Source organism: Babylonia areolata, chromosome 32, assembly GCF_041734735.1.
Source record: "Babylonia areolata isolate BAREFJ2019XMU chromosome 32, ASM4173473v1, whole genome shotgun sequence".
NCBI lineage: Eukaryota > Metazoa > Mollusca > Gastropoda > Neogastropoda > Buccinidae > Babylonia > Babylonia areolata.
This window is the reverse complement of record NC_134907.1, coordinates 10,460,138-10,475,137: the sequence shown is the minus strand read 5'-3', so window position 1 is coordinate 10,475,137 and position 15,000 is coordinate 10,460,138. Positions and strand designations below refer to the sequence as shown.

At 41.2% G+C, this 15,000-nt stretch overlaps 1 protein-coding gene and 1 long non-coding RNA gene across 2 annotated transcripts in view; one reads left to right on the top strand and one right to left on the bottom strand.

Moving 5' to 3' along the window:
• Window positions 1–15,000, bottom strand: part of LOC143276458 (uncharacterized) — a 471,243-nt gene that overhangs the window by 309,702 nt on the left and 146,541 nt on the right. The window lies entirely within an intron of this gene.
• Window positions 1–15,000, top strand: part of LOC143276389 (cytoplasmic dynein 2 intermediate chain 1-like) — an 87,706-nt gene that overhangs the window by 26,295 nt on the left and 46,411 nt on the right. The window contains exons 13-16 of the mRNA XM_076580877.1: window positions 1,654–1,733; window positions 4,496–4,721; window positions 5,571–5,627; window positions 8,260–8,298. Of these exons, the coding sequence (XP_076436992.1) occupies window positions 1,654–1,733; window positions 4,496–4,721; window positions 5,571–5,627; window positions 8,260–8,298 (402 nt within the window). The remainder of the gene's footprint in view (window positions 1–1,653; window positions 1,734–4,495; window positions 4,722–5,570; window positions 5,628–8,259; window positions 8,299–15,000) is intronic.

Genomic DNA, 15,000 nt, shown 5'->3' with positions numbered 1-15,000 from the left:
TGAATGCTTTTATAGCACCTGTTGACGGTCAGAGACCAAGGTCTAACCACTTTACAAAACACGGAGTCATTGATTGACATGAATGCTTTTATAGCACCTGTTGACTGTCCAAACGCAGTGATGCTTCCTTGAGAAACTGAAAGTAAAAGTTGCAGTTTATGCATGTGTAGGAGCAGTTTTGATGAAACGCGTTTTGACGTCGGCGCGGTGCTCGTGTGCTGGGTTCAGTGGGTTAAATTCTGGCCATGTCTGATGCCGTTGTTTGATTTTTTCTCTTAAAAAAATTTTTTTTTTTTCTTTTTTAACTCACTCAGTACGGCCAGTCCTCTCTTCTCCTCTACACAGACCCCTCGGATGTCCAGTGGGTGTCTGAATGACCCAACCTTTAGCTTCCGTCGTCAGAATTGTGGTATTCTTTGTCAACATTCACGTCTTCAGTATAAGAGCCTTCTGCTTGCAATACTTTGATGATGGTAATTGGGGTGAAACACTGTTAACGTCGTCTCTTTCGCCGTTCGTATGGAAAGAGTTAAGCTTTGATCGACTTTGTATCTGTTAAATTCTGGTAATGTCAGTGCTGTTTAATTTTTCTTCTTTTTTTTCTATTTCAAGTTTGATGGACTTAATATCTGATTTCATGTTGGGTGTTTAGAAATCTCATGGCCTGGCTTCGCTGACGAAGATCTAGGAAGGGCGTTGTCCACGTCTGATGCAGGCACGCTCATGGCTGACAAGGCCAATGCGGGAAAAGCAGAGTCGGCCGCAGCGGCTGCAAGGGAAAGTCTGGTCTGGGTTCGCGGCTGCAGTGTCGTGGTTCTTCCTCCTGCGTTTGTCCTCAAGGCTGGCCCTGCGGTTGTTTTCGAAGGAGGAGACAGCTTGGTGGATGGTGCGTCGCCAGGTCTCTCGATCAGCGGCTACTGCGGACCACTGGCGATGGTCAATGTGACAGGCACCGAGAGCTTTCTTCAAGGAGTCTTTGTATCTCTTCTTGGGTGCTCCTCTGTCACGGTGGCCAGTGGACAGTTCGCCATACAGCGCGATCTTGGGCAGGCGGTGGTCCTCCATCATGGACACGTGCCCTGCCCAACGTAGCTGGGTCTTTAGCAGCACTGCCTCGATGCTGATAGTCTTTGCCTGCTCCAGGACCTCGACATTTGTGATGTAGTCACTCCAGTGGATGCTGAGGATGGTGCGAAGGCAGCGCTGGTGAAAGCGATCAAGCAGTCGTATGTGGTGCCGGTAGGTGACCCAGGTTTCGGAGCCATACAACAGGGTGGGCAGTACAACAGCTTGGTTTAGAAATATGGAATGGTTGAAAGGGTGGCCGGGGGGAGATTATAAATAGATTTGAATAAATAAAAAAAATAATGTGCTTTTTTGGTCCAGTGAGATTATATGCCATGAACAGAAATAAAGTTTGGAATGTAAATGATTATACTTAAAATAATCAGATTCCTTTAACTGAAAGAGGTTTGTTGCACTGGATTTTTGTTTGTTTCAATATTAAAGATTTTTTTTAACAGATTTTTTTATCTGTTTATTTTAAGATTGAAGGTTTTTGGGTTTGTTTGGGTTTTTTCAAAGAGGAACGGGCGTTGAGTGATTGTTTTTGGGGATTTTTTTTTAATCCTTTGTTTTTCCACTGTTTCTAAGGAAGGAGACGGAGATCGCAAACACAAGAGCAAACGTGATCGTGACGATGACGATGAAAGGGAGAAGAAGCATCGTGACAAGTAAGAAGTGTGAAAAAGATGTACGTAGAATAACCGTTACACATCCTTGAGGATAATGATATATCATGCTGATAACGATAACTATGGTTGCTAGGATAATGATCAGTAGAAGCATCGTGACAAGTAAGAAGTGTAAAAAAAGATGTACATAGAATAACTTACACAACCTCGAGGATAATGATATATCATGCTGGTAACGATAACTATGGTTGCTAGGATAATGATCAGTAGAAGCATCGTGACAAGTAAGAAGTGTGAAAAAGATGTACATAGAATAACTGTTACACATCCTTGAGGATAATGATATATCATGCCGGTAACGATAACTATGGTTGCTAGGATAATGATCAGTAGAAGCATCGTGACAAGTAAGAAGTGTGAAAAAGATGTATGTAGAATAACTGTTACACAACCATGAGGATTTGTATTTGTATTTGTTTTTATCACAACAGATTTTTCTGTGTGAAATTCGGGCTGCTCTCCCCAGGGAGAGCGCGTCGCTACAGTACAGCGCCACCCATTTTTTTTGTATTTTTCCTGCATGCAGTTTTATTTGTTTTTCCTATTGAAGTGGATTTTTCTACAGAATTTTGCCAGGAACAACCCTTTTGTTGCTGTGGGTTCTTTTACGTGTGCTAAGTGCATGCTGCACACGGGACCTCGGTTTATCGTCTCATCCGAATGACTAGCGTCCAGACCACCACTCAAGGTCTAGTGGAGGGGGAGAAAATTTCAGGGGCTGCGCCATGATTCCAACCAGTGCGCACAGATTCTCTCGCTTCCTAGGCGGACGCGTTACCTCTAGGCCATCACTGATATATCATGCTGGTAACGATAACTATGGTTGCTAGGATAATGATCAGTAGAAGCATCGTGACAAGTAAGAAGTGTAAAAAATTGTACATAGAATTACCGTTACACATCCTTGAGGATAATGATATATCATGCTGGTAACGATAACTATGGTTGCAGTGATAATGATCAATAGAAGCATTGTGACAAGTAAGAAGTGTAAAAAAGATGTACGTAGAATAACTGTTACACATCCTTGAGGATAATGATATATCATGCTGATAACGATAACTATGGTTGCAGTGATAATGATCAATAGAAGCATTGTGACAAGTAAGAAGTGTGAAAAAGATGTACGTAGAATAACCGTTACACATCCTTGAGGATAATGATATATCATGCTGATAACGATAACTATGGTTGCAGTGATAATGATCAATAGAAGCATTGTGACAAGTAAGAAGTGTGAAAAAGATGTATGTAGAATAACTGTTACACATCCACGAGGATAATGATACATCATGCTGATAACGATAACTATGGTTGCAGTGATAATGATCAGTAGAAGCATCATGACAAGTAAGAAGTGTGAAAAAGATGTACATAGAATAACTGTTACACATCCATGAGGATAATGATATATCATGCCGTTCTTTCTCTGTCTCTGGACCTTGTGATTGGAATGAACTTCCTCTTTCGCTTCGTCAAGTCTCTACACTTAGCTCTTTCTCAAGTCTGGCCTTAAAACCCACCTCTTCCCAAAATAGCCTCCCTTGCCTGCCCTTCCTTGTCTTTAGTTTCTACAGTATTAGAGTTATGCATGCGTGTGAATGACTGGTGCGAAAGCGCTTTGATTTGTCTCTGCACAAGATCCAGCGCTATATAAATACCATTATTATTATTATTATTATTATAACGATAACTATGGTTGCAGTGATAATGATCACTAATACTTCTGAGGATAATCATACTGGTATTGTTAACATCAGCAGTGATAATGATGATGATGATATGCATGAGGATATTAATATGCTAAGAATGATAATAACTAGTTGCAATAACAATACTGTTGAGGACAGTGGTAATTCATTAAAGGTAGTGTCCCCACTTTGATAAAGATTTTCTTTTTTGAAAGTATGAACATCCTTTGAGAATTGACATAAACCATCTGTGTTTACTTGCATATGTAGTATGCCTGTGTGTTTGTATACAATAATATAAGAAAGTTAAAATCATTATTATTATTGTTATTATTATTATTGTTGTTATATCTATTATTATTATCATTATATATGACGGGCACAATAGTCGAGTGGTTAAAGCGGCGGACTTTCTAATAGAGGGTCCCGGGTTTGAATCTCAGTGACGGCGCCTGGTGGGTAAAGGGTGCAGATTTTTCCAATCTCCCAGGTCAACATGTGTGCAGACCTGCTTAGTGCCTGAGCCCCCTTCGTGTGTATACACAAGCAGAAGATCAAATACGCACGTTAAAGATCCTGTAATCCATGTCAGTGTTTGGTGGGTTATGGAAACAAGATCATACCCAGCATGCATCCCCCTGAAAGCAGAGTATGGCTGCCTACATGGCGGGGTAAAAGTGGTTATACACGTAAAAGCCCACTCGTGTACATAGGAGTGAACAGTGCTGACTGTCCTAAAAACTCTCTTGGCCGAGAGAGTGGTGGATAGTAACTTGGGGCAAGGGACACTCTCCACCATTCATCAAATTCTCGCCCAGATTGTCAGGGACAGCAGTCGCCCCGCCCCCTCTGCTGTTCTGACGGTCATTGTCGTCGAACGCGACTGACTTAATCATGCGCAGATAGCAGAGACTGCTGCTGTAACGACGATAACAGTTTGCGATGATCGCGATCATCATGACGATTATCATCATCATCATCATCAGCATTCCTGTCATTATTACCAATTATTACTCCTCCCCCCCCACCCCCCACACCACACCCCCCCAGGGAGGAGAGACACAAGGATCGCGACAAGGACAGGGACCGCGACAAGGAGCGTGAGGAGCGTCGGAAGGAGCGCGAGCGGGACAAGGACGATCGCCACAAGGACCGCAAGGACAAGGACAAGGACAAGGACAGAGAGGAGAGGAAGAGGAGGGAAAGGGAGGAGCGGGAGGAGGAGGAGAGGCGGAGGAGACAGGAGGAGGAGGAGGAGGAGAAGCGGAGGAGAGAGGTGGGTGTGGCACACGGCGACGAGAAGGAGAAGAAGAAGACGACGAAATGTTGATGGCAGTGATATATCGTTAATGATGATGATGATGATAGTGAAAAGTGATGATACTAACAATGCTGATACTACTACTACCACTACTACTACTACTGCTGCTGCTGCTGTTGCTACTATTGATGATAATGATAAGAACAATAATGATAATAATAGTAATAATAATGATAATGAAAATGATAATGATGAAAATGAATGAAAATGATAATATTGATAATGATGAAAATGATAATGATGATGATGATGATAGATAGATAATAATAATAATGATGATGTTGATGATGAGAACAAGAATGATAATATTAATAGTATAATAATGATGATGATGATAGTTGTAGTAGTACTGCTGCTGCTGCTGCTATTACTACTACAGCTACTACTACTGCTGCTGCTGCTGCTGCTACTACTACTACTACTACTACTACTACTACTACTACTACATATGACAATAATGATTATGATGAGTGATGATGATGATTGAAATATTCATGATTATTATTATGTGTGTGCTTGTGTGTGTGAATGTGTGTGTGTGTGTGTATTTGTGAATGTTTGCATTTGTGTGTGAGTGGTTGTACTTATATATTAGTGAGTGTTTGTGTTTGTGTGTGTGTTTGTGCATAAATGTCTGTGTGTGTGTGTGTGTGTGTGTGTGTGTGTGTGTGTGTGTGTGAACATGCATGTGTGTGTGTGAATGTGTGTGTGTGTGTGTGTGATTGTGCATGTGTGTGTAAACAAAATGGCCTTACATGCAAAAATGTCCAATGTATATGTGTGTGTGTGTGTGTATGTTTCCAGGAACAGAATGCAGGTGGAGACGACGACTACAATGATTATGATGACGACGACTTTGAGGTCTGTTCTCTCATTCTTTCTTCTTTTCTTTTTTCTTTTCTTTTTTCTTTCCTACTTTTATTTATATGCATATCCTTTTTTTAGTACATTTTTCTCTCACAGGAATTTTAGTCAAGGAAACTCCCAAGAGAGTTTTCACTGAACAAAATTTTTGTCAATGTTTCCAGTACACGGGTGACAGGAAGAAAGGCTTTCAGTTAGTTACGTTTCGACGGGCGCAATAGCCGAGTGGTTAAAGCGTTGGACTGTCAATCTCAGGGTCCCGGGTTCGAATCACGGTGACGGCACCTGGTGGGTAAAGGGTGGAGATTTCTACGATCTCCCAGGTCAACATATGTGCAGACCTGCTAGTGCCTGAACCCCCTTCGTGTGTATATGCAAGCAGAAGATCAAATACGCACGTTAAAGATCCTGTAATCCATGTCAGCGTTCGGTGGGTTATGGAAACAAGAACATACCCAGCATGCACACCCCTGAAAACGGAGTATGGCTGCCTACATGGTGGGGTAAAAACGGTCATACACGTAAAAGCCCACTCGTGTGCATACAAGTGAACGCAGAAGAAGAAGTTACCTTTCTTTGTTACCCTCTGAGTGGAAACAAAGACGAGCCCAGTGTGCGAGGAAAGTCCTGTGAGCAGGCATTGCCTGCTGTCTGTATTTGACAGGATTTCCGTGACTTCGCCAATCTGATTACAATCGTTGGTGCTTTTGTTTTATGAGTACCGTAAAATTTGGTCTATTGAGCGCACTGGTATATAAGCCGCACCCACTAAAATTTTTTTTTTAATTGAACTTCGTACACACATAAGCCGCACTGGCTTATAAGCCGCACTTATTACCAGTACCGGAACACATACTGATACTACGGAAAAGCTGTCAGTACTGTAGTTTATGAAATAAACACAAGCGGAAACAACACAAAGAAAAGCAAGCGAAACTACTGCTAGTGCCACATAAAAAAATTTTAAAAATCACAACGAAAATAAGATCCATAATTTAGGGATAGTCACATTTGATCAACGTCGTCCTGCTCACTGAATCCACTGAAATCTTCTTCTTAGTGTCTGAGTTGAAGAGAACCAGCACAGCTTCCTCCGCCATCTTGTCACTGACTTCAGCCTCACTTTCACTTGATGAACATGAGCGCAAGGTGGAGGTCGCTGCTGGTTCGTCGCTTGCACTGTCGTCTGCTGCAGCACACAGTCCAGCCATACGAAATCCACTGATAATGGTGGACTGCTTTACTTTTCCCCATGCTGTCAGGATCCGATGACAGACTTCAGCAAAGCTGACTTTTCACATGACACTCCTGGGATCGTTAACTCACTCGGGACGACAAGTTTTCTCCCTTGCTTTTCCCCACAGACAGCCCATTTGTAAGGGTTTGGAAAAAAATTACAAAAAATACAAAATACTGTGTAAGAAAATGAAACTTTCAGAACTGGTTTATTACGTGTTGAGCTATTACATATAAAAAAAATCAAATTTCACATCTTATTTTTACAGTTTTGCCATATGTAGAAAATACTGCCACTTTGCTAACAGGCTGGCACGCGAGCAGACAACCGGTCAGTGACTTTGTCAGCATGTGTGCGAGACGAGCCACACATCCCAGGCTGAGCAATCATACTGTTCGATTGTGGAGTGACCCAGAATAGCGCACTCTGCTTGGCTAATCACAAAATCACGTGTACAGCGCATGATGGAATTTTACTTTCGGAGAATGCTATTCCATTCCTTCGTCCAAATCCGAATACGTTTTGTGTAGGAATGCGTGAGCATTCCTTCGTCCGGAGAGAGTTAAAATCCTCAGATAAGCTGCATCATTGTATAAGCCGCAAGAGGTTGAAGCTGGGAGAAAAAGTTGCGGCTTATGGACCGAACTTTATGGTGTCTGCAATTTTGGACGGAAGAATCACATCACTAGTCCCCACCCCCCAACTCATGCCCCATGTCATCACTTCCTTCCCTTTTCCTCTCTCCTCTTCAACCTGTCGGCTTTCGTGCGCACGGGTGTGTACGTATTTGTGCGTTCTCTGACAGTCAGCTTGCTGTATGGAGTGAGAAAAAGAATTTGGGGGTAACTGTTCTTTTATTTCTTTTTTCTTTTTTTTCTTTTTTTTTTGTGACAGACGTCTTTTTACTATGAGTGATATTAGCTGGGGATGATTGTTTGTGTGTGTATGTGTGTTTGTATGTGCGTGTGTGAGTATGACCCTACTCGACTTGACTCAGCTGGACTCAGCTTCATTAATTGTCATGAAACCCTAAAGTGTTGATGGACACAGCAAAAGAACAAAAGGAATAAAGAATTATTCATCAAAGACGCATGCAGTCAGATACAAATTTGGTTAGTGATTTTTGATTTTGTGTGTGTGTGTGTGTGCAAATTTGTGTGTGTATGTGCATGTTATGTGTGTGTGCATGTGAATGTGTGTGTGTGTGCATGTGAGTGTCTGCATGTGTGTCTGTTCCTATATTTGTGTACACGTGTGTGTGTGTGTGTGTGTGTGTGCCCATGAAGACCCTCTCTCTCTCTCTCTCTCTCTCTCTCTCTCTCTCTCTCTCTCTCTCTCTCTCTCTCCATGAACAGACCTGTGTGTAAGATTTTATTCTTCTCTCCTGTGCAGGACTACGAAGACGATTTTGAAGACGACGACATGAACGAGGTAAGAACGTGACCCTTTTTTGAAATGTTGGTCATCTGTTCTATACTTTGAACTGCTGTGAGCGTTCATTGCGTAGTGACAGGATACACTTTGTGTGTGTGTGTCTCTCTCTTTTTATTCATGTCCTTGCCTCTGCTTGTGTAGTGTTTTCTGAAGAATGTAGTTCTGACAGGCGCAATGGCCGAGTGGTTAAAAGCGTTGGACTTTCAGTCTGAGGGTCCCGGGTTCGAATCTCGGTGACGGCGTCTGGTGGGTAAAGGGTGGAGATTTTTACGATCTCCCAGGCCAACATATGTGCAGACCTGCTAGTGCCTGAACCCACTCTGTGTGTATACACAAGCAGATCAAATATGCATGTGAAAGATCCTGTAGTCCATGTCAGCGTTCGGTGGGTTATGGGAACAAGAACATACCCAGTATGCACCCCCCCAAAAGCAGAGTATGGCTGTCTACATAGCAGGGTAAAAACGGTCATATACGTAAAAGCCCACTCGTATACATACGAGTGAATGTGGGAGCTGCAGCCCACGAACGCAGAAGAAGGAGAACGTAGTTCCAAAGAGAGTGACCTACGCTTGCAGTTGGGCCGACAGCAAAAGTGAAGGGCTGTATGACCAGTGGTTTCTCCGCTGCCATAGGGGTTCCTTTACAGCTACCGCATTTTGTGAAGGAAGGTGACAGTCAAACTAGCAGGCGGGAGGAAGGTGGCAGAACGGTTAAGCCTCCTTTTAGAGAATGTGGCAGAACGGTTAAGCCTCCTTTTAGAGAATCTGGCAGAACGGTTAAGCCTCCTTTTAGAGAATCTGGCAGAACAGTTAAGCCTCCTTTTTAGAGAATCTGGCAGAACGGTTAAGCCTCCTTTTAGAGAATCTGGCAGAACGGTTAAACCTCCTTTTTAGAGAATCTGGCAGAACGGTTAAGCCTCCTTTTAGAGAATCTGGCAGAACGGTTAAGCCTCCTTTTTAGAGAATCTGGCAGAACGGTTAAGGCTCCTTTTAGAGAATCTGGCAGAACGGTTAAGCCTCCTTTTAGAGAATCTGGCTTCCAAGCCAAAGTCCTCGCCATGGAGATGGGTGCAAGAGGGTTTGTGGGCGCATCTGCCTACAGCGTCATGGAACAGCTGTCGATTTCTGGCAGAGAGAGGACACAGCCTCTCAAGGCAATGGCAGAAGCAGCAGTAAAGAGTTCCAGCTGGATCTGGTCGAGGAGGAATGAAAGTAAACTTCTTAAGGATTAGATTTCCCTACTCAAACTAGGTATACGATGATGGCTCAGTGGTTAAAACGTCTGCCAAAAAAGGTGACTCAGTCCTGAAGTGGCAACCACCCTGGAGGTGCGGGTTCGAACCTGCTGAGGACCAGAAAAAAAAAAGAAAGAAAAGAAAAGGCGGCAATGCAAGGGCATACAGGAGTCATGACCTGGGTGCAGCCTGGCCCCCTTAGAGTGTAAGGAGTTAAGGGCCGAAACACTTGACTGAGGGGAGAGGGGGGTGGGGGGGTTCTTCTCTGAAGACCTTGTACTGTCCAGCTCTCCCTTGAGTTTCTTATCACTGAGTTTCTGAGGTCCGAGCCCCTAAAAGTCCCTTTTTCAGTGTTCCATAAAGAACTAGAAATGGTGAGTCAAAAGACTTGAGGCACGGATACGGATACGGATGACTTATTCATTATAGGCCATGGCCCCTAATGAAGGGGTGTGCGAACTTTGCATAATTTTCACAACATAAAGTGCGAAACATACGATAATCAAACCAAAAACTAAAACTAAGCATTAATTAAAAGTAATCGAACAATGGACTTGAGGTACATAGAACAAATATACATGTGGGCACAGAAACAAACAGAACTGGAAATGCTCAGTGTAAGAATGTGCTGAGCGCAGATTATATTGCCTGTGTTGGAGAACACACATTTGGACATTGTTCAGATGAGTTGGTCATGGGGGAGGGGGGGGTGGGGGGGGGTTCTGTTGTGTCTGACGTGTGTTGGCCCTAATTTCTGATTTTCAAGTCCTTAAAAAAAAAAAAAAGCCCCTAATGTGTTCCTAAATTTTTTTGGTTCTAAAAGTCTGTACGGACTCTGAGGTCAATACAGTACCAACATTTGAAAACTGCTTTTAAATAATTGACGACTCGTGTGTGTGTGTGCATCATTTTGCAAATCAGGGCAGAGGAAGGAGAAGAAAGGTAAAATGGATGTGATGGTGTTGGTGCTCCTGTTGTGGGTAAAAGGGTTAAAATGATGCGGATCTGCGGGTATATGTGTGTGTGCTTGTAGATTGTTGTCGTTGTTGTTTTTAGATAGAAGGGTTAACTCACTCCGGATGATGGAATGCTATAGCGTTTCTGATGTAAGGCAGCGTTCCGGACAACGGAACGCTATAGCGGTATCGACAATTAAAATTTTTTCCACGTTTTCCTTATGGGGTAGCATAACAATCGCAGCTACACCGGGCATTGCAAACGTGTCAAGGGTCGAATGGAAAGTTTCTTCGTGAGGTTCCGTAACTATACACTCGCTGGCCAGCCGTTGACCTTGGTACCCCACATGACAAGCTAATCGAAAATGGCGTCAAAGGCGACACAAGTGGAAATTTTTGGAGCAAACTGGATCACGACAGTGGCTTTTAACTGCTGCTGAAGTGATTGAAATGCTTCAAACTGAAGGTTTCGACATCAACGAGGATGATGAAGAGGTTGAATAAAGTATTTGCAATGAAGAAAGCTACCAGCAAGAAGGTATTGACAGTGACTCAGCTTCTGAGAGCAGTGAAGAGTGAGGGGTGGTGGGCGTACACACAACGTGAGGCGAGGGGTCAGTGGGTCAAGTACAGTGAGTTTCATTCAGTTACTTTATGTTTTGTATTTTTTTGTGATTTTTTTCCTAACCCAAACAAATGGGTCGTCTGTAGAGAAAAGCAAGGGAGAAAACTATTCGTCCGGAGTGAGTTAAGATGATGTGGATTGGTGGATGTATGTGTGCTTTTAGATTTTGTTTTTGGTGTTGTCGTTGTTGTTGCGTTGTTTCCTGTTTTTAGAAAGAATTTGAAAAAGTGTGTGTGTGTGAGTGTGTGTGTTCGTTTGTGTGTGTGTTGTGTGTGTGTGTGTGTGTGTGTCTGTGTGAAGAGTTTTGTTTTGTGTGAGAGTTTGTTTTTGTTGTAAACGTTGTTGTGTGAAGTTGTTGTTGTTGTTTTTGTTGAATTTATGTGAAAGTTTGTTTTTGTTGTGAATAATGTTGTGTAATCTTTAGGTTTTCAGCGGGGGGGGGGGGGGGGGGTCGTCTTTTTTGTGTTTGTTGAGCATGTGTGTTTTCTGTATGTTGTATACATGGCATTCTGCACATGTTAGGGTGTGTTTGTTTTGGGGGTTTGTTTTGGTTTGTTTTTGTTTTTTTTAAATGTGTGTAGGTTTTGCTGTGGTTTGGTTTCTATTTTGTGGTGGTAATTGTTGTGAGCTGGATGTTCAGTTTGATTATCTGGTGGCAGTTACAGTTTATCGTATATGTGACTGTGTTGTCTGACTTCAGTTTAAAAAAAAAAATTCTTTTAGGAATATTGTGTTTGTTTGTTTGTGTGCATGCATATATGTGTGTGTGTGTGTGTGTGTGAACATTATTGCCAGTGTTTATGTGGTGGTCAGTTTGTACAGATCTTCCCACATGGATGGATATACTTATGTCACAAGTTTTTGGTTGTTGTTGTTTATTTAATCACTGACTGCTCAGACTGATTTAAAAAAAAAAAAAAAAAAATTAAAAAAAAGATTATCTGGTGGCAGTTACAGTTTATCATATATGTGACTGTGTTGTCTGACTTCAGTTTAAAAAAAAAAAAAAATTCTTTTAGGAATATTGTGTTTGTTTGTGTGCATGCATATATGTGTGTGTGTGTGTGTGTGTGTGTGAACATTATTGCCAGTGTTTATGTGGTGGTCAGTTTGTACAGTTCTTCCCACATGGATGGATATACTTATGTCACAAGTTTTTGGTTGTTGTTGTTTATTTAATCACTGACTGCTCAGACTGATTTAAAAAAATATTTAAAAAAAAGAAAAAAGAAAAGAAGGAGAAATAGAATTGGAATTTTGATGTCACTTTGTATTCTGACTGTCCAGAAGAAGAGAATTTCTTCATTTGTGTTGTGTTTTTTTTTTTTCTTCTTCTTCAATTATTTTTCAGGCCATGGCGTACACACTAGAATATGAGTCGCCCTCACGGATGGGTTACTTTGTGAAGATAGAAGTAATGTTACGCATGAGGGTTTTGTGCCTTTTTTTTTTTTTTTTTTTAACAGTGAATTTGGAAAAATAATATTGCGCACAAGTTTGTGTGTGTATGTGTATGTGTTGGCATCAGTAACAGAAAAGTTAAGAGAACTAATTAATACTGCACATGTGTTGTTTGGTTTGGGTTTTTTTTCTGTTTAAAGTTGACTAAAGAACGTCCAAGAGAAGTAATATTGCAGGCACGTTTCAGTGTGTTCTTGTTAATAACAGAAAAATTGAGACATTGACATTGTCAGTTTTGCACTTTTTTGTGGTTTTTTTGTTTTGTTTTAGTTGTTGTTAATTTGCTGTTGTTGTTTTTTTTTTGTTTGTTATTTATTGTTGTGTTTGTGTTTTTTTTTTGTGTGTGTGTGTTTTAATAACAGAAAACACAGAAAAGAAGTCAGGTTTTGCACAAGTTTTTTTGTGCGTTTGTGTTGTTGATCACAAAAAAAAACTTTTTGTGCGTTTGTGTTGTTGATAACAAAAAAAAAACAAAAAAAAAAAAAACTTCACTGAAGTGACACTGCACGCATGCTGTTTGTGTTTGCTTTTTTGACATGAGAGTGATTGAGAAAAGTTCTTGTTTCATGCACGTTTTTGTGATGATAGCAAGCCTTTGACTGACAGGAGTGATATTATCGCACAATGCGTTTTTGTGCATGAAAAGATATGTGTGTGTGTGTGTGTGTATATATATATATATATATATATATATACATACATACATACATACATATAATATATATATACATATATATATATATATATATATATATATATATATATATATATATATATAAGGAAGTGATATCAAGTAAAAAAGAAAAAAGGTTTCATGCGCCTGTGATGAGGGCCAGTGAAGCATGATTAGTAAAGACATTGCATAGTTCACAGAGGGCTCTCTGTATGTCAGTGTTGATGACTAAAGCGAAAAGAGAAAAAAAAAAAAAATGATGCCCAGCAATACCTCCCCTAGCCCCCCCTCACTCCTTGTGCACATTATTATCTAAAATGTGCTTTAGTTATGTCTAAAAACTCTTCAGTGAAACATGGCCTTTCTTGAACGAAACATGGTTATCGTTGTCCGTTAGTGTTATCACTCTCTCTCGTAGTAGTAGTAGTCTTCTGCAAAGAGTGTATGTCGTGGTTATATTCTTTCAAGATATAAAACAGAAGAATGTAATGCTATGGTTGCGTGTGACCCATACAGCTTCAAGAGGAAATGTTTAGAAGAATGTAATGCTATGGTTGCGTGTGACCCATACAGCTTCAAGAGGAAATGTTTGCCTAATTTACCTTTAATAGGAAACAATATATAAAATCATGCTTGTTTATTGTTGGATTTTTTGTTTTGTTTTTTTTGGCTTTTTTGTTTTTGATTGTTTTTTGTTGTTGTTGCTTTTTCCCCCAATAAGCAAATTATAAAGTATGAATATGAGAAATAAATGTGCAGATTGTGAATGGGCTGCTGTTTGTATATATATATATATATATATATATATATATATATACAGATAGAAAAATCGTTGTTTGGCATGCGCAGAAGCGAAACTTAAGGCAGGTAATGTTGGTGAAAGAAGTAATGTGTGTTGAGGCGTGTGCAAATGGTATATTTCTGGGTGAAATGGATGTTGCTTTTCTAAATGAATTATTTCTAATGATTTTTTAAAGAAAAGAAAAAAAAGAGTTTCTGTCGTATGTAAAAGTGACGTTTGTTTTTACCAGCGTAAGGCTGCACCAGGTGGGAAGGTGAGGTTTCTTGCTGAGCAGGGGGGATGGGGTTGGTGTGTCGTGGCAGCTGTTTTCATGTGTGTGTGTGTGTGTGTGTGTGTGTGAGTGTGTGTGTGTGTGTGTGTGTGTACATGTCTGTGAATGTGTGTGTGTGTATGTTTTGTGTGTGTGTGTGTGCGTGCGTGCGCACACGCGCTTGTACTCGAGCATCCACACTTGGTGTGTTATGCGGTACTTAATTTTTGGGTGCTTTGGGTGTATTGTATGTTTGTGTATGTACATGTTTGTTAATATGTGTGTGTTCATGTGTGGTGTGTGTACATGTGTGTGTGTGTGTGTGTGTGTGTATACATGTGTGCGTACATGCGCATGAGCGCATATGCGTTCAAGCATCCATACTTGTGGGTTATGTGGTGTTGGTGCTGTGTGGGCGCTTTTGGGGGGACCCAACATGACCTGCCAGGCTTTGACTGTTGTTAAATATTGTTCAGGGGTGGATAGATACGCATGTTGCCCATTCACTTGCGTATTAGTTCACATGTGCTTGTGCCGACACATTCATGTGTGTGTGATGCATACATCTGCATGTGCTCACATTCATACTGCAGCACACACAGAAACGATCAGACACACGCACACACACATACACGCATGCACGCACGCACAGACATGCACACAACACACACCACACACATGCACCACACACGCAC